General features: G+C 39.4%; 1 protein-coding gene across 4 annotated transcripts in view; it reads right to left on the reverse strand.

Annotated features, from left to right (window-relative positions):
• Positions 1-19,891, reverse strand: part of GATB (glutamyl-tRNA amidotransferase subunit B) — a 43,277-nt gene that overhangs the window by 20,138 nt on the left and 3,248 nt on the right. For all 4 annotated transcript variants that reach the window (XM_064652230.1, XM_064652229.1, XM_064652228.1 and 1 more), the window contains exons 3-5: positions 6,294-6,407; positions 3,087-3,285; positions 1,987-2,109 (exon numbers count right to left, since the gene is read on the reverse strand). In XM_064652230.1, the coding sequence (XP_064508300.1) occupies positions 1,987-2,109; positions 3,087-3,285; positions 6,294-6,407 (436 nt within the window). The remainder of the gene's footprint in view (positions 1-1,986; positions 2,110-3,086; positions 3,286-6,293; positions 6,408-19,891) is intronic.

Here is a 19,891-nt window from a genome sequence, read left to right on the forward strand (position 1 = left end):
ATAGCTCAGTTAAACCTGTGAAGACAGCTATGGCTTCAGAATCCATTCCAGTCAATAGATTTAAATTGACTAGAGAGGCCTGGGTACAATTTGTAAGAGCAGGCTGGAGGATGGCACACTAATTTCCTCTGTCTTCATAGAGTCTTGCCTGACATGCAAATGAAGAACAAAGGTGTTGGAATGACCCAACATCTCTCTCAAGAAAAGTGTTGTGCATGTGCTCCCTTTTTGGGGTGAAACAAGTACTTGTTCCAAAAGAGGAACAGTCTTGTCCTGCCCTTGTTTTATTTTGAGACACAACCTGTTTCTACTTGGATGTACGCAGACAATGTATTTGATTGTATATTGGATGTATTGTAGACAATAAAGTTATCAGGCATAAGCAAAAGGAGAGCCAACGTTCTTAAAAAAAATAATCTTTTTTTTCCTTTAAGCCCAGCTTATTTTCCTTTCACTTTGCAATGAAATAATCTTTTCATCTGCTTGTTTTTAATGAAATAAAAACTGATAAAACTGGGCACTTGTCTTCCCTGTACATGTAAGTAGAATGAAGGTAAATTATGAGGATGTAAAGCCTTTATTTGAAAAAAAAGTAATTACAATGAGGGAAAACCACAGCAGAAAGACCCTAAAACCTTCACCTTGAAAAAAAATCCAAATACTTTTAAAGCCATCTATCCTGGAAGAAAAATATTTCCAATACTCCTATAAAGTCAGAAATCTCTCTGTGATAAAAGGTATCATCATGCAATTTCCAATGGCAATCTCAGGGCCAAATTCAATAGTTATAAATCATGGTATATATTTATGCCCACAAAGGCCCTTGAAGAAGCATGCAAACTGTCTGCTTAATATTGACAACCATGCCTCATTTGATATGAGAGACACTACTATGAGAAAAGATTCAGAGAAACAGATAATGTCTAGCAATTATTATTTCCGCCTACACTAAATTAAATTTGCATCACTAGCCAACATTTACTGGATCCCATTTATTGGGTGATACATGGGCCACTCTGACTCAGTTCTCTAGGAGACATCCACTTGTGTAATGGACTGAATTTGTTGCCAGACAGTGAGGCCAACTGTCACAGGCAAAAATATAGCTTACACTGTGAACACTAATAAGCAGCTGATAATTATGTGTATGTGTGGAGAGGATGAATGCCTAAAACCATAGTTTTGGACTCTCGAGCAGAAGCCTGCTGTATGCCAGCTGTAACCATGGGCTGGTTGTAAATTTTGGTAACATTAGGACTGAGGAAAAATGGCATGACCTGAATTTTCCAGTTAATAGAAACACATGAGACAGAATCACCAGCTAGGAGGCTGAACACAGGCTGTGCTTCTGCAAAAGCAGAATTGGGGCCTTAAAGTTTCAGAAAGAGCCGGTGCCAGAAACCGGGGTTCCTACAAGAGGAAGCAGGTCTCAGAAAGGTAGGTAATCTTGTCTAAAATTAACCCCAGCACCATGTCTGCATCATGCTGTCATTTATTCCATCCCATCCACAACAGCAGCCCAAGTTTACTTTCTACACTGATTTTATGACTAGCTGAGACCTAAAAGACAGCTTAGAAGATGATCCATGGTCCCACTACTTTGTCCCTTAACTTCCATACTCTACAATTAATCCCTACTATGGATCTTCTATGCTGCAGTGCTGTGGCAATCAAGATGGAGACAGACAGGGAGAAGCACCACAAGAACCCTGGAGACACTTCTTCCTGCCTAGGTTTATTCTGTAAAATTACTGTGTGAGGAAATATAACATCTAGCACAGCAAAGCTCTGCAGACAAAGGCAGGCCTATAAGGAGACCTGAAGCACGGCAGACACTAGGACAGACTCTGAGGACTGTAAAAACAACAGCTACAAAAGGCTATGCACTATAAACAACCACAGAGCAAAATAACCAGAACCTGCAAAACTCCTGCAAATGCAGAGAATTACTGGTGACAAAGAAACATGCCCTTCCCCCTTCAGTACCTGCCATGACTGCCTGGCTGCTCCCAAGTGTTTGAAGAATGAGCTGAAGCTCTCTGACTGCTGCAGCTGCTTCCTCCCCACAGCACATATCAGGCTCCATGACAACTTCCATGAGACCAACTCCTATCGGGGAAAGAGACAGGAGATTTTCAACAACAGCTTTTGATCTTGGCAACTGGATAAACACGGGAGAGAACTTGGGCTTTTTTCAAAACAACCAAACAACCATATACCCCCATGTATTATTTAGTAACTGTCACTATGGGCCTAGCTGCAGACTACTATAAAAACTTTTCCTCCTTTTTTTTAAAGTAACAAACCATAGACAATCCTCCATCCTTTGATCACATGCAGATCAGAAGGACCCATTCCTCTTCTTTCTCTAGAAGAACATTTAAAGCCAATCGAATTCCAGATTCAGATTTATTTATCTTAAACTAATTTTGGAAATGACAGAGCTGTAAACAGATGTAGTCTAATTTTTAGCTTCAGAACCTAGCTTTCAAAGAATATGAGCAGGCACAGCCCTTAACTTCAGTGGACACCCAAGCACTGTGTCTCAGTTAGCCAGGCCAGTCAGGTTGCTGCCCATGTTGTGTGCTAATTTGTATCTCTTCATTTACAATTTCCGAGTTAAAAGAGAAAATTTACATTTTTTTCAAAGCTAATAATTAAAAGAAATGTCTGACTCATTCAATGACAAATTCCCACAGCTGCTCCTTCTATATACAAACTTGATTCCCTAGGTCTGTGATATTTTACTCTTTTTTTTAAACAAGACATACAGTGCAAGAGCTTAAATAGCTCAGTGGATCTATGTGAGCGACACATATAGTTTTGAGCAAACTGGAGCCAAGAGATTTCCAACTTGCTATTGCCAGTTGCCATCAACCAACAGCAATGGGAAAGGTCCACTGGCCATTAAAAAAATCAAGTATTCATCTGGTTCTAATGTAACAGTCATTTTGGTGAATTTTTACTTGAAAAGAGAGAGACATAAGGCTGTTTTTATTTTTTGCCTGTTTCCTGTTACCCATTTACCTTTAAAGACTCATCTTACACCAAAAGGGGGAAAAAAAAGGAAAATAATCCAAGCCTACCAGCCCTGTTCAAGTCCACGAGAGTCTGGCTTCTTGTGTCATCATGGAGACTTTTTCCACTGTCTTGCTCCAACTGAATTTGTTTAATCCTCACAGTTTTTGTCACCATCTGGCTCATCTTGCTGTCTGTGCAGAGACTGTACGACAGACTTCCATTCACCGCAATAGGAACTCTTTGCTGAGTGATTTGATAGCCAGCCTGTCAACAATATTAGCTTTATATTCAAATGAAACATTCAGTTTTCACAAAGCAGCGTCATGGCCAAGTGCAGATATTATTGACTAAGAACAAAGCTGAAAATGCAACATCTTCCACAGGACAGAACACATGCACATGTAAATTCAGAAGTTATTTTCCTTAGATGGAAAGGAAGCAAGCTAGAAGATGGGTCTAGAATTCAACATAACTGTAAAAAGCTGTAAGTCTGAAGAAATAAGAGCACTCCTCAATTCAGGTAAGCATACACACCATACTAACACTGAAATAATAAATAATCAACTGCACAATCTCTTGCCAAGGATGACAAACTTCTCAGATACTGCCCTGGAGCAGGAAATGGACTGGAAGAGGTTCTTCCATGCCTGTGGTTCCGTGACCATGTTAAATCTTGTTTGAAGCCAGTTACTGTACTTCCATCCCCAAGCTGGGACTATCACTCATCCTCCCAACAGGCTGAATATCCGTCTCTGTTCTGAACTGCATCATTAGAGGGAAGGGGTGGGGCCATGGAAATCAAGAAAATGAGAAAACTCAATGTCATTAATGTAGCAATTTAAAAGACAGATACTGCGACCCCACATAGGGCACACAGCTGACAAATGCCCGCTCATGCCTGGGACTCCACTCAAAGGGGAAGCTGCCGGCCAGAAAAGGGGCTGCCAGTGACAAGGTATTGGTTTAACTGCAACAATGTAAAAATACAGGAGTGAATCACTGACAGCTGAGGTGGGGTCCCCATCACTTCTCCTCACCTGCTCACGGCACTAGTGGTGAGAATTAAAAAAAGTCTGCCGGACGCAAATGAACTGGGAGGAGCATCTGCATATTTTGCAGGGATGACAAACTTACTCTGAAATGCAGAGATGGTGACAGGGCACTGGAATGGAGAACAATTGTCTGGCCCTGTGAACAGCTGAATTTATATATGCAACAAAGTGCATGACCTTCTGGTCATAATGACTATAAGAAAGATAAAATAACTGACTCTATGCAGCCTGTGCTAATCACACAGCTCTTCTCATTAAAATGATTTTTTAAAGCTTGAAATAGTGAGTGACAACAAATAACATGAATCCCATTTCCCATCAAAAGCCTCATTTTCAGGAGTAACAATAATCCCATTGTCAAATGACCCTAAGAGCTGGATTTATTTGTTCTATACAGCTCGTTAGCCTAAACTCTGCATCTTATTAAAGGGTTCCTGACTAGACTGTTCACTATGAAACGCAGGTCTGGCAGTTTATTGTCAGTACTTAAACTACAGAAGTCAGCCAGCAGAAAGCCAGAATTATATGTTTCAAGACAATAAAATGTGCCAGCATCTCCCTGACCAAATTTCCATGCTTATATGACCAGAGGATCCTGTAACTCATGTCTGCAGACAATGGCAGCCCACTTGGTGCTCACACCCTCTTCCACCTCACTGTTCTCCTCTTAAGCACATGGACACGGATTCTCACCTGTGAGAGCATTCATCCCTTATAGTTTCTATGCAGCAGACTGATAGAAGACATCACAAGAATATAAGAGATTGTTTTCAGTTTAACAGCACAGGCACTAAAGGTAGCCTGCAAACAAATCTGTTATGGTTTTGGTGTTTCCTTATGATGTGTAGAGGAATTTTGAAAGTCATGTTTATTTCCTGCTATTCACTTTTTTCTCCTTCAGGTCTTGAAATGGGCATTAAGATAGTTCTACAAGTTAAAAAAAAAGTACTGGCAATTCAAACTGCTAAGTTTGCATTTCACAGTCCGAGCAGATCACTACAGAGCCCCCAACAAAGAGCTCACAAATATTAGCAAACTTATCTCAAGAAACCAAATCAGAACTACAAGCCACAAGTTTCCAATGTAGAAGAGAACAGAACAGAAATCTCATCTTAGATCCAGGTCTCCACTGGACAACTATAATATAATTCTCCTTCAAAAGTGGGGAGAAATTGTATTTGGAAACATTTTGTGTAACTTCAAAATATTTCAAATGTCTGAACAAGAGTGGGAAAGAACGTAATTTGGTTAATAATACAGCATCCCTACACATTAATTTGGGACCTGAGAAATCTCCCACTCTGCTTCTCTGGATGTCTAAGACACCTCTAAAGAGAGAATCAGCTAACATGCCTGATTTTTCTCAGATAAAATAAAACCAATTTTGTTTTTTTTTACTGCAATCATCAGATCTTCACCCCAAAAACAGAGAAAGCAAAACTAGTGTCCTCCCTTTGACAGAGTGATAAACTGAACATTCAGTACAAATAAGCTGACAGATAAAAAAAGTTTAAAATTAGAAAGGTTTAATTTCATTAAAATAGAAAAAAAGGCTCAAACACTGCTGGATCCTGTTGCAATGACCGAAGTCAGGTTCTTAAATGATATCAATATTTCAATACATCCATATAAGTGCAGCAAACACATTTGACTTCCAGTGACATCTTCTACCCAATACGAAAGCTACCAATAAAACATATTGCAAAGACTTAATTTCTCAGTTGTTTTTTGTTTTGGTTTGTTTTTTTTTCCATTTATTGGAACCATGGCTGAGGAAGTTTTGAAGGGAAATTAAATATTTTTAGGTCCTTAAGCCTGGGCAAAAAAGGGACTACTGTGTTTATCCCACTGAACCTGTGTTTGTTATACATTCACTTTAAATGAAGGACTATTATCAGAGTGCTTTTACCCTAACAGACAATTAGTACTAACCACCAGGAATGGACAACTTAAGGGACAAAGCAGCTCCAGCTCCCAATTCAATTACATTAAGCTACTGGAATTGTGCAGCTAAGCAAGGAGTCAGCAATCAGAGCAATCATATTCAATCAGTGAGCAGCAGGGTACAGCTGCCTATTTCATCAGGGCACAGCATCTGGGGTGAGCAGAGCACTGACTGAAAACAGAAAAAGCATCTCTTCACTCATGCCCCACTGCCATCCATGCTCCAGACTTGTCCTTTCCTACAGCTGCAGAGGGACCAGCTACATGCATACTTACAGGCAGATCTGCATAGAAGTAGTGTTTTCTGTCAAACAAGGACTTCTTGTTTATGCTGCACTTGAGTGCCAGGCCTGTCATCACTGCTGCTTCTACACATCTCCTGTTGAGAACCTAAGGAAACATGACACATGGATTTGCTCAGATATTCAGTATGTAACAAATGTGTCTCCCACACACTGCCTTATAAGGAGCACATATTCAATTTTGCTTGCCTTCAGTCACCATTAGATCTCTTTCCTTGTGTGGGTAGTTCTTACTCATCATTAAAGTTGTGGTAGCTATAAATCTGCAAAGCTTTAAGATGAAAAAACAAGCTGTTCAGTCATTTTGTCATACTACATAAGGAGATGTACACTGTTCTGGCTTGCTACTTTTGCAAATGTTCCAGTGCTTTTGAATCTTTGAGGGTACAAGAGACAAATCACAGTCAATGATAACTGACTTGTAACTAGCTGTCAGCTCATACTGGGAATTGGAAACACAGGGGATTTGCACTAGGGACTGCAGTGCCATTTCAGTAAAACACTTCAGAAAAACCGTAACCACAGAACTACAGTGAATTCATGAGTATTTACATATACCATAGATTTTAACACTTTGCTTGACTAGGATGAAATGAAGCACACTTACATGCTTTGCTAAACAGAATCCAAAAGACATCAATTGATTCCATGGCAAGTATACATGTTTCCAGTACCCAGGTAATCCATGGGATTAAGGTTCTTGCAGAATGTCACGTGATCTGAAGACCCACAAAGGCCTTCACCAAGAAACAAAGGAGTTAAATGTGGTTTCTCACCAGGGACCCATCACTATCAGCACTACATCCTTGTACCTCCTCAGCAGGGTCAGGATCCAGATGAGAAAGAAAATTTCACTCCAAAAAGTACTGACAAGTTACATTGTTTTCAGATGTGCTCTCATTAATTTAACAGCTTGTTTAACTAACATCAAATAGATGAAACTGAAAAGGAAAAAAAGACTGAATTTGTTTTAGTACAACTCTGACATGCTCACACTTCCAGCATTTTGAAACAGGAACAGAACTTTATCCATCCTGTTCTGCACTGTACAGCTGCCAAGAAGTCTACTTCCAGCAGGACCATTAAAGGGGCACATTATGCAAAAGAATGTACATGACTTCATCTGCATTGACCAGAACATAAAATAAATAATGTTTTATTCCACGTTTCTGACAGTATTTACTTTTTAAAATTCTCCAACCTGAATTCTGAAAACATATTAAGCAGCTGTACATTTCCCATGATCCCACATCTTCAGCTGGAAAATTACTCTCTTTGCTTTATTCATTTAGTATTTAAAAAATCAAAATAATAAGAGAGAATATGGGAAACTGTTACTGTAACAGAAACTTAAAAATTGCTTATACAGAAAAGAAATTAAATATTTAAGACATTTAACAAGGGAACTTTCAGATCTTTAGTGTAGCTATATATGGCTAACCAGAATACATCATCTGTTCAGGCATATTTTATTTATTAAAAAATTTAAAAGATACATAAAGCAAATTCTAAACGAGAAAAAAAGAACAATCTCCCTTTGAAATACTGATCCATGACAAAATGAACACAATTAGTCCTGACTTGTAATCTAAAGCAAAATTGGTGACTACGAAACATTAATTTATTTTAGTAGCATAGCTGCAGCTCATTATATAGTAAGCACTCCTCTTGTCAACAATTAAATGCTTCCAGACAGTAAAGATATTTTTCTTTTTTTTTTATTGTTTAAGGAATTCTGTAATCATGCTAGTCAAAGTGATCATCGTTTAAAATATCATCATAGTTCTAAATACACAGGCAAATTTCCTCCTACTAAAGCCTTATGGCACAGTCCTGCTCAGCTTTACAAATTAGTGAGGACCATGCCAGTCAGTCCCTTAAAAACTGGTCACTGGAAACCCATTAAGGTTCCATAAGAACTGGTAAACTCAGAACACCACTGCAACGAAGCAGTGAACCAGTATCTTGCTACAATTCCTGATGGTGCAGGGGTTATGACTGACTGCAATCAGCAAACAAGACAAATCCCAAAGAGTCATAATCAGTCAGAGCTTCTTAGCACATTGTTCAAACACAGGTCAAGATTAGCTAATGATTACACTACAAATACTGCCTTTGACCACTTGCTCTTCCATTTTTGTTTCAGAGAGGGTTGAGTGTATCTTACTCATTGTCATAAGGGATAACACTGTTGTGAGGTGAAGGAAATAATTCCCACACACATACTACTCATACCAGAGAGAACCTTTTGCACTACTGCTGATGAATCATTTTGGTGGCTCTAGGGAAAAACAGGCACGAAAATGTGACGTATTGATTATTTTTTATGTAGTATTACTAAGCATTTAGATGACTCTAATGTGTATGTGCCCCCAGCGTACTGGCCAATACTAGCCAAATCACTGTATATGCACCACTACTCATTCAACTTCCTATGCTACTCCTTTATCAATCTCTGTGGTGATAGAAGGCATTGCAAAGCAGATCTTTCCCACTATGGCATACTGAAATGTCTACCATGCCAATCTGCTTCCTCTGTCCAGTGTCACTTTAAAAGGGAAAAAACCCCAACGAGACGACTCTCTACTTCCTCAAAAATGAAAACTTATCTGTTTAATACTGCTTCATTTCTGAAGTGACTACTACTACCCATCCCAGTGATCAAGGCTGTGAGAACAAAGCAGAATTGTTTAAGCAAACTACTACTTTTCCTTCAAACAAGCCTGGCTTTTCAAATAATCTGCGGTGATAAACATCAATTCAGTATGTGAAATTTCCCATACTAATGACCTAGAATAAGTCCTCCAGCTTGTTTATGCAGTAGGCTGTTATTAAGTTGACAGCTTTGACTAGCACCAAAGATTTAAATTACTGGCTTGAACTGACAAGCTGCATGTCTGGTATGTTAGCAAAGTGTTGGCCTTGAAAGCAGGCTGTGTACTTCCTGCAATAGCTATGGACAAAACACAAGAGTCTATAAAGGCTTCTTCAGTATTTCTGGTCCTCTAAAATGGAAGCATGCCTCCTAATATTTAAAAAAATCCTAGAGAGCTATCACAAAAAGCAATGTAAATTGTATTGGAAACTCATGAAAAACCTTACCAATGGCATCACAACAGCAGCACCATTTCCCTTGTAGCTACCTATTCTGCTAGAGCACCATGGTAACTGAGTGCTAAACAGCTCTTTCTTTAACAACAGGTTTACTCCTTATATTAATACATTAAAGAAAGATGGCATCCTTTTAGGTGAAGATATACATTTCTATATTTAGTAAATTACCATTTTTACATTTTAAAGAGGGTAGGTATGCATCTTCTTATTTTGCTAATGAGTATTATATAGAATATATAATTGGGAGGAAAAAAAGAAGAAACATCTAGATGTCTCTCCTGGAAAAAGTTTATTTTTGTTATCTTCTACCAAAAAAAAATTATTTTTGCAATAATGTTTGCACTCAGGTAGCCTATATTACAGAACGAAGTACTGCTTGTACTAAAACCAGTAAAATCAAAGTAATTCCCCAGAAATTTTTAAAGGTTTTGATTCTAGGTCACACATTTTAATAAAGTAGATTTAATATTAATTGACTATCTTAAGACCTTCAGTCCTACTTACAATCATGAAAAAAATCAGCATTAATCAGATTAACTACAGGACTGTTTACCTAAAAAAACACTTAAATCTTAGCTCCTTTTCATTCAAAGTAACAGCAGAAAGAAGGAGGTAGTGCAATGTACTCAGACAGCTCTCTGTAGACCAGGCAGTAATCTTTAGAAACCTCATCAGATATATCTAATCGTATTTCCCAGTACTCCCATTTCATATCACTCTGATTTTTATTTGCTTCCACTAATGGAAATATTCAGTCTTACTATTCTTGCTGTGTTAAAAGTACCAGTTTGCTGCAATACATGGTTCTTTGAAGTGCAATCATAAGTTAAACTTCAAAATAAGCTACTCTTATATGTACTTAGTCCAAATGTAATTGTGGCTGTTCAGTCTGACACTGTAGATGAGTACTTCACTGCAGCATTCTGCCTTGGCATCCTCCCACACACAGAGAAGGGACTGACTGCCTTGTAGATATGCATGTACAGAATGTACATAATATAAATGAAGACCTGACCATTTCCCAAATGAGCCATTTATTTCAATAGGTTACAATGAGACTCCATCCCTCTAAGAATACAGTGAAAAGTTAAAAAAACCAAGCCAACTAAATCTTGTCATTGTAAGGTCTGCAAAGAACTCACGTTCCAAAACCTGAGATCTCAAACTGCAGGTGGAATTTAAAGAGGCCAACTTCAGTTTAGGGTCTTCTGCATGTCAGTCCATCATCTACTTTACAGCATGTTTCCTGTCCCAATATGAACACTATGTTCTTACCCCAAAGGAAAAAGGCAAGACAGTAGAGGACAAAGCACCAAACGCTTCAAATTGAGATCTTAGGTTAGCAGAAAGAGATTCCAGCTTCAGAGAACAAAATGGCAACTGAGAATCTGAAAGAGCAAAGAAGATGGGGGGAGGGGCATTTAATGCATTTTTTAACTTTACCTTTTTTTACTTCACCTTTCCAGTCTGGTACCAAAGCTATATGCTGTTATACAAACATTATTATTATTATTGCTGACCTTCTCTGATGGCAAAGTTGGCTTGTGGTGATGCAGCACGCATTGATTCAAGTTATATCTTAAAACCAGGCAGTTCTGACATTAAGAAGTACCCAGCTCCCAAACACATTACTTCATGTGTACTCAAAAGAATAAGAGGGCACACTTTCTCAAAGCTGAAGAGCTAGCCTGAAAGCTTGCATCACAAGGCTTAGAACTGGAGGAAGCACCTTCTAGTGTCAGTGATGACCAGAAAAATTCAGCAGCAGTAGGGAGAAATGCTGACCCCCAGGAGCAAGAAAAACAGGAAGGTAATACCAGATACAAAGCTATTTAAATAATGACACACTTACGGGTTTCTCAACCCACAGGGAGTTGCTAAAAGAAACACAAGAGGAAAAATCCATTCAGACCACTGTGTGGGCAAAGTGCTCAATGGTCTCAATAGAATAAATCTGTTCTCTGGGGTCATAGGAAAGCAGCCAATCCAGTGGCATTGCCCCAAACCACTGATCTTTGTATGTCAGATCCCAGCAGCAGCAGCTAAAAACAAAGTTCTACCATTCAGGACCAGTTCCAAGCAGGACAACCCACAGGGAAGACAGGACAATGCAATGGTGATACAATGGTTCATGATATCCATAACCAAAAATTGTGCTTATATGATGTTACCATAAAGAAGTCCAGTATCTCTTGAACATCCAAGCCCTCCCTGTTGACAGTAGTCTTCTGCATCTGCCACATGGCTTTTTTTGACCTGCCGTAAGGATACTCCTTCTTTTATGCCAGCTGAAATTTAAACCTTTACTAATGCTATCTGATCCAGGACAAGTTAAATACAGGAAGATCCAGTGAAAACATTTCACTGCTGCTGGAGGAAGTGGACTGAGCAATGGCTAAACTCTAAGTTACAGAACGTGATCAAATACAAAGTCAACAGGAGCCCTGAAGTGAACCTTCTCAGATCTTTTTTTTCCTACACTGAGCTCCACGAAAGAAGGCCAAAAAAGGCTTTTAAACAAGAACAACATCTGCCCTCTTCAACATAACAGAGATAATGTTTAACTTCTTAAATGGAGACAATTCAGAGCATTTAGGACCGAACAGGTTATAAACCAACCCCTACCCTGCCCTGTTTATCCTTGCAGAGCCTTTGCTTGTAGTCTTGGTGGAAGTCAGCTCTCTGGTTTTCCAGTTGTAACAAATTCTGACCTTTGATACACATTAACTGTCATTTTCTATTATTTCTCAGTTTTGGCTATCTGCCCACTGCTCCTTCTTGCAATCTTTGTGTATCTGTGAGCTCACACTAGATACATGCTGAACTCCCAGCCTTTCCTCCAACTCCCTCGTTCCTTTTTTTCTCCAACTGCTGTCTCCTGAAATATGCTTATTTGTTCCTCAGAAAGGTAGCCACCTTTCCCTGCAGGCTGACTTAGGTCTCTTAAGCGAGCACAACATACAAATGGGAGTAAACCAGAAGTGGTCTTTCACACGTTGATACAAGAATTCATTGATTCAGGAAAACAATATGTGACAAGTCTTGCAAAGAGCTATTAAGAAAGCAAATTAACAAAGTTGTTCTGGAACAGCAGAATCAACAGAGAATAATCTCTGAATAACATCCCTAGTTTGTTTTACATAAGCAGTGACCCCAAAACTCTCTCCTCCATGATTTCCCCATCTTCTTGTCATTTCATCAAACATCCCAAAATGAGTATCATGTGTCATAAATATCTGAAGAGCAGCAGGCCAAATAAAGCTGACATCAATGGGGAGATTCAATCAATAATTTCCTCTTCATATGCTTGCTAATACATTCACAAAAAACGTCTACAAGCCTAAATCTTTTTGGAGGCAAATTTGGCTGAACTTGGCAGCAAAATTGCAAAATTAGTGTTTCTGTATAGAAAACAATGGTCCAAGTGGCAAAATCCACACATGTAACTAATAAACACCACTTGCAGAAGTTTACACAATCCTCTCAAAATCAAATACAGTCATGTTTAAGGTGGCAAGGTGACTGATAATCAGAGAGAACACGAAGAAGTTAATTTTACCCCAGGAACCAATTACAGCCTAATTGCACCAAGATAAGTTTTAAAGAAAATACATAAACCTGACAGCTATGCAACATTATACTCAAGACAGCTAATCATGAAGAGAACAAAGACCCAGTCTACCATTATCTGTTATTATTGTTGGACAACACTTCCTTAAATACCTTTCAATGAAAAAAATCTTGAAAAAAATTGTTAAGAAGAAGAATGAAGCAGCAAGATGTCAGTTTGCAAAGTTAAGACGCTAAGAAATTAGTGGAATCATGAAACTTTTGATTAAGAGAGCACTGCTTACATACACATATACACAGTATACCACCTTGGATTTCCTGAAAGGGGGTCACCTGGAACTAGACTGTCTACATACTGTGAAAAAATTAAATAAAATCAAACATTTAAGGAAGCTAGAGCATGTGTAGTGACTCATAACAGAAGCAACAGAAATTTGTACCAATAAATCCCCTCACAGGTCCAACTTTGAGAAATTCCCAGCCCACCGAGAAAAGCTACTGCAAAAAGCTGGTGTGCATTTCAGCAGCAATTTCCAACTGAATTCAGAAGGAGGGGACACCGATATGTCCAGTTGTCATGTAATGGTTGTGCTGTCCAAAAGTATCAAAGATGGCACAATAACTGCAGTAACAGAACTGTGTGAAAGGAAGAAAACAAGATACTGCAAACTCCTGCTCCCCACTACGAAGTAGAAAAATACCTATGTAAAGCAAAAGGTAAAGCAACAAAAAACCCCCACAAAACAAGGTAAGAGAAAATATATAGATAACAGCACTGAAGGATCTACTGAAATAAGTGATAGCAAGATGTTTTATCAGCTCAATGCCATTTTAACTGGCAAGTTTACATCAGCCAGAGGGACCTGTTAAGGGTGAACAGGAGAGCCCACAAGAATAAGAAACTGGGAGAGAGCTCAACAGTTACCAAGGTGCTAAGGAGACAAAGGACTATATGAATTGTAAACCTTGATGTAAAGATTAAAATACACAGAATGAGTCTCAGAAATACACACGAATACATGAGACACAGCAAAAAGCAAGAGAAAACGTTACAGGGGACTCTTTCAAAGCTTGAGAGAAGAGCAACAACTGTCATCAAACACTTCAAAGCACAAGAGCAGAGACATCTCCAGGAAAAATGGCCTACAGTTAAGCACGAAATAAAGTTGAGCTAAGCAACGGCAGTGACTGAGGAAACCACTTCTCAGAGGGCAGTGAAGGAGGTGAGTTCCACAGGTAAACCCGGGGCTGTGAATGATCCTATGAAAGGCAAAGAAATAGAATGAGGAACAACCCACACCATAATGCAATCCTGAAAGGCACCTGAAGCCAGCCTGCCTAATCTTTCAAAGACCTCTTCTGACCAGCACAACAGCTTTGAACTGATTAATAGCTTGAAATCAGGTAGGTAGGCTTTAATCTATCATGAACTCAGAAATTTCAGGATCTATGAACTGCAAAGGCATCCTCAGGGAGCAACGACTTGAAAGCCTATTTCACTTCCCTCGTTTTTTTTCTAAATTATGTGGGATTTCCTTTACAGAGGCTTTCTGAAACTGCAAGTCCAGCAAGCCGGAACTGTGTGAACAACAAAAGACTCTGAATCGCTGATTAAGAGTCACAATGCATCGTAAACCCAAATATTATCAGTAAAGAAAGGACTGCAACAGAAAGGTACCATCAATTTCTAAGAAAATATCTCCTTTTCCCTAAATACAGTTACTGCAGTTTTATTGAAATAAACAACAAACAGTTTAAGTGAACCTAGACGTAAGTAAATGGTTTAAAAAAAGTATGAATTCACTTTTCTCTTCAGGCAGTGCCACTAACTTATTTTTAGAGGAGAGCAACAACCCAGGCATCACGTGGTTTCAAAGAATAGAAGAAAATTTATATAGCGGAAGCTAAACCAACGTGCATACAACAATCAGAAGATTGGGCAGTTCCCCATCAAAAGGGCATACAATTTAAACTCTAGTCATCAAAAGTCACGCTAAGAAGCAAAGTTTTTTTCAAAACAAAGTAGTATAAGAAGGGAGTAAATTCACATGCATGCCAGCAGGAATGTCAAAACAAAACTGCAAGCACATGTTGGTAAAGTAGTTGCTGCAACCTCCAGATTTAACAGGCACAGGATATCAAAAAAATCTAGTTTCAAGCTGTAAAGTATAGATTCTGGTCTAAAATGCTGTTTCTGTTCCCATATGAATAGCTGACAGATCCACCAAAATCTCACACAAACCTCTGAGTGCTTTTGAAAGCAAATGCATCAGATAAATCCCATATATTGTGATGAATTGTACATGTTTTTAAAGTCTGATAATCTGTCACCCAAAACATCTGGAAAAACGCTGGGTATCTGCCACTGACAAGAACAGATGGATGCAGTGTCATTATAGGAAACACCCTTTACAATCCCAAACTGGGTACTAGCCCTGTCCCATCCCTGGGCAGCCATCTCAGCAGTACAGCATCACAAGGTGTGGAAGGCAACAGTAAAACACGCGTGCTCTCAGCTACTGCGCAGAGCTGCGCTGACATTCCTCACCTTTGGAGAAGCCCGAGTTTGGAGTTTAGGTTGCCAGTGGTGCAATGCCAGAAGGAACACGGGCTGATATCAAGCTGCTCTAGCACCACTCTCTTCCATGAAAAGGCATATCCAGTTGCCTGACTGTCATTATACAAGTGAGAGAAGACAAAGCAGGGCCAAAATGCGTCCCTCTATACTGTTTACAGAGGGGAAATTAAACGAGTTAAAAACAAGAAGATATGAAAATCTGAGTACAAGACAGCAGCAATGAGCGAGTTGTCAAGCCCTTGATGTCCAGTGGAACAGGAAAAAATTATATATTCAGATAAAGCCATGCATCTCATGATACTCTACAGGAGTGTTTAACACAGACCTTACTCTGTTTCTTCCAAGGTCAGAGGGTATTTATCTTTTCTTCATTAAAAAAAGAGATTGTTCATTACCGGGTGTTTCTGAAAACTCGCAAAAAAGGATAAAACAGATGCTGTTCACACTGTGAAGAAAATGAAATTCAAATGCATGAGAAGGTATTAAAAAATTCAAAATACTTAAGACTGTGCGGCTAATATTCATTCAAATCTTATTAATTTAAACCTTGGTTATGTAAATCCTAGATTATTTCTTTGTACACTTGCCTACAAAAGACTGCCTACAATAGGATCATGCTTTCACTACTGTCATGCAAGAGACATAAGTAAAACATGCAACAAAGACTAAATGCAGACAAAAAGGTTTCAGCCTTTAGCTACCAGATCTACTACCTTATTTCTGTGTCTGAGCTACAATTAACCTTTAGTCAGCTACCTCAATCATGACAATAGATAACCATGGATTCCCTTTCTGTGAGCCTAATCTTAGTTTTAAAAACCTTTATAAAGACCCTTAGAATTTTCAAAAAGGCTGAATCAGACTGGGAGTGCAACCATCTTCATGGATCCACAGAAGAATTTTAGTTCAGTCTGCAGGTGTGATGCACTACTTGCTACCACATATAGCATAATACTTCCTCTGAAGACACCAAGCTGAGATCACTGCCGAGTCCATTCACAAGGTAAAAAACCAGGCCTTTGCACATTTCATTACATGAAATGTAATGTTTGTAGTCTGATGTAGGCCCAAAGAAGGGACAGCCTTATAGTAATTTGAGTAAGATGCTGTCTGGTCTGGTGGTGAGGGGCTTCATCATCACAGGGCACAAAAAGTGTGCTCAGTAGCATGGGATTTGCCATTCAGTCTCACTACTTCCAAATCTACTTTTTTAATCAAAGATGTGCCACATCAGTCAGTTTCAGTTGGTCAGTCTTACTTTAGTGCCCAGTAAGACCATGGAGCCAACAGAAATGATGCTAAGGCACATGGAAAATAATGAGGTGATTGGTGACAGACAACAAGACTTCACTAAGGACAAATTGTGCCTGATAAATTTGGTGGCCTTCTACAAAAGGGTTACAGCATTGGTGGACTTGTGCAAAGCATCTGACACTGTCTCACATGACATCTAGTCTCTAAACTTGAAAAACATGGATTCAGCAGATGGACCACTCAATGTAAAAGGAATTGGCTGGGTAGTCACACTCAAAAAGTTGCAGTCAACAGTTTGCTGTCCAAGTGGAGACCAGTAAAGAGTGGTGGTTCTTCAGGGGTTGGTACTGGGACAAGTGCTGTTTAAAGTCTTTGTCAGTGACATGGACAGTGGGATCGAGTGCTCCCTCAGCAAGTTCACTGACAACATCAAGCTGTGTGGTGTGGTCAACAGGCTGGAGAGAAGGGATGCCATCCAGAGGCCTGAGAGGTGGGGCTGCTCAAACCTCATGAAGTTCAACAAGGCCAAGTGCAAGGTCCTGCACTTGGGTCAGGGCAATCCCAAGCACCAAAACAGGCTGGGCAGAGAATGGATTGAGGGCCGAGAATGGATTAAGAGCAGCCTGGAGAAGAAGGACTTGGGGGTGTTGACTGATGAAGCTCAACATGAGCAAGCAATGCTCATCTGTAGCCCAGAAAGCCAACCATGTTCTGGGCTCCATCAAAAGCAGTGTGGCCAGCAGGTCAAGAGAGTTGATTCTCCCACACTACTCCACTCTTGTGAGACTCTACCTGGAGCACTGTGTCAGGCTCCAGGGCCTGCAACACAACAAAGATGTGGACCTGCTGGAGCAAGTCCAGAGAAGGGCCATGAAGGTGACCAAAGGGCTGGAGCAGCTCTCCTAAGAAGACAGGCTGAGAGAGTTGGGAGTGTTCAGCCTGGAGAAGAGAAGGCTCCAGTGAGACCTCACAGTAGCCTTCCAGTACCTAAAGGGGGCCTACAAGAGAGCTGGAGAGGGACTTTTTACAAGGCCCTGTAATGATAGAGCATGGCTTTAAACTGATAGAGGGCAGGTTTAGATTAGATGTTGGGAAGAAATTCTTTACTGTGAGGGTGGTGTTGAGGCACTGGCACAGGTTACCCAGAGCAGCTGTGGATGCCCCATCCCTGGAATTGTTAAAGGCCACGTTGGATGGGGCTTTGAGCAACCTGGTCTAGTGAAAGGTATCCCTGTCCATGGCAGGGGAGCTGGAACTAGATGATCTTTAAGGTTCTTTCCACTCAATCATGGTCCTTTCCATGATTCTGTGATTCTATAATAATTATTTTCTGTCCCACGCCAAATAGGAGTGCACCTGCATAGCTTTTCTTGCTTATAGCTGTATCTCAGAGGCACTTCATGAGCACAGCACAGTGAAATGGTCATGACACTAACACTGTGATGGTCCTCCTAAGGCCTACTTGCAGCAGGAGCATAAAATAAGCTGTATTAATATTACGGGAAGAAAATATGAAGAGGAAAGATGGAGGAGAGCTAAATACATTCTTCTAATTTCACCCCTCCTGAGTAGAGCACAGCAAAGGCTCACGCCTACACTCATTAGTGACCCAGTAATGTATGGCAACCAGAAAAGCTCCCCTGTGCTAATAGCACCATCATTTCTGGTGCCACTGAGAAGTGGCAAATACTAGCACAACTGTCTATCAAAACCATCTTGTGGTCACACAGTAAATTTAATCCCTGTGACAATGAAAACTGTCCCTACAGTTCTCAGTTTAAAACAGCAATTATTCTCTGCTAGGGACAGCACAATTACTGTATAAAAACTTCCCTCCTATTTTTTCCATTTCTCAACAAAACAGAGTCCAAAGGAAAGGCCGAATATTTACCTTCTAAGTAGTCTTGTTAGGCAGTAACCTAGTAACATTTGTTAAAACGATTTTTGTTTGTTTGCTTTTTTTTTTTACAAATACTTCGAATTTTCAAAAATGACCCTCCATCTCTCAAAATTCCTCAAAATCCAATTCTTCTTTAGATACTACTGACATATAAAAGTTTACACATGGAAAACAAGCCCAACTGATCCCAGAACAAACACTGGTCTCTGACCAGTGCAAGTACAATGGGAAAATAAAGCTACGACTACTGACTGGATTTTGCATCACATTCCAACATGCAGGAACGTGTATTTCGTAACATTCACTTTCAACTCTATGTTCACTAACACTACACTAATAAAAATATTTCTTCTCTTTGTATAGATAAAAGCAGCTGGTAGAACTTAAACGCAGCATCACCACTTTTAAATGAACCTAACCGTCCTGGCCTTTTGCTTTTCAGGTGTAGTTATATTCTCTACCGAAGCCCCCACGTACTGGGGGTTTCTCGCAAAGGTCATAACAAGCCTCATTTTAAAGCACTTTAATAAAGGAAAAAGACACACACATACACACCACCCTTAATAGTAACATACAGAAAAATTAAACTCTTCATAAACACTAATTTTTCTTCACTCAAGAACAGCTTTTCTACTTGACTAAAGATAAGCATTAGACAATTTAAGAGGATTTCTGTGCATTAACAGAAGGTTAAGTAGATGGTCTAAAACCACAATCTTGAACTCTTTTATATTTTGTGACTACCTAACCTAGCTCTGCCCCAAATGAAAGGAACTCATTTTCTGTCTTTAAGTCTAACTAGATTCTTTTAAAACCAAATGATTGCGTAAGATTCACACTATCTCTGCAAAGTTTCCAGAATTTTCATATAGTTAGGTCTGAAACTCAGCCCTGAATTGCCACTGTGACCAGACTGAAGCCTAAATTTTATCGACATCTAAACTTCACTTCCTTAGTTTTCAATACCTTTGCAAATACGGAATGAAGATACCAAATAATTTCCCTTTTTAAGGATCACATGATATATACTGAGACCCTAGAAATTCAGCCATAAGTTAATCCTTGGTTTCAGAATATTATTTAAGGCTGTTTTATGCAGATGAAAAGCTTTCACTGGATTAAAAAAATACATATCTGCAACTGGAATTCACACCTC

The sequence above is a fragment of the Pseudopipra pipra genome, chromosome 4 (genome assembly GCF_036250125.1).
Source record: "Pseudopipra pipra isolate bDixPip1 chromosome 4, bDixPip1.hap1, whole genome shotgun sequence".
In the NCBI taxonomy this organism is placed as follows: domain Eukaryota; kingdom Metazoa; phylum Chordata; class Aves; order Passeriformes; family Pipridae; genus Pseudopipra; species Pseudopipra pipra.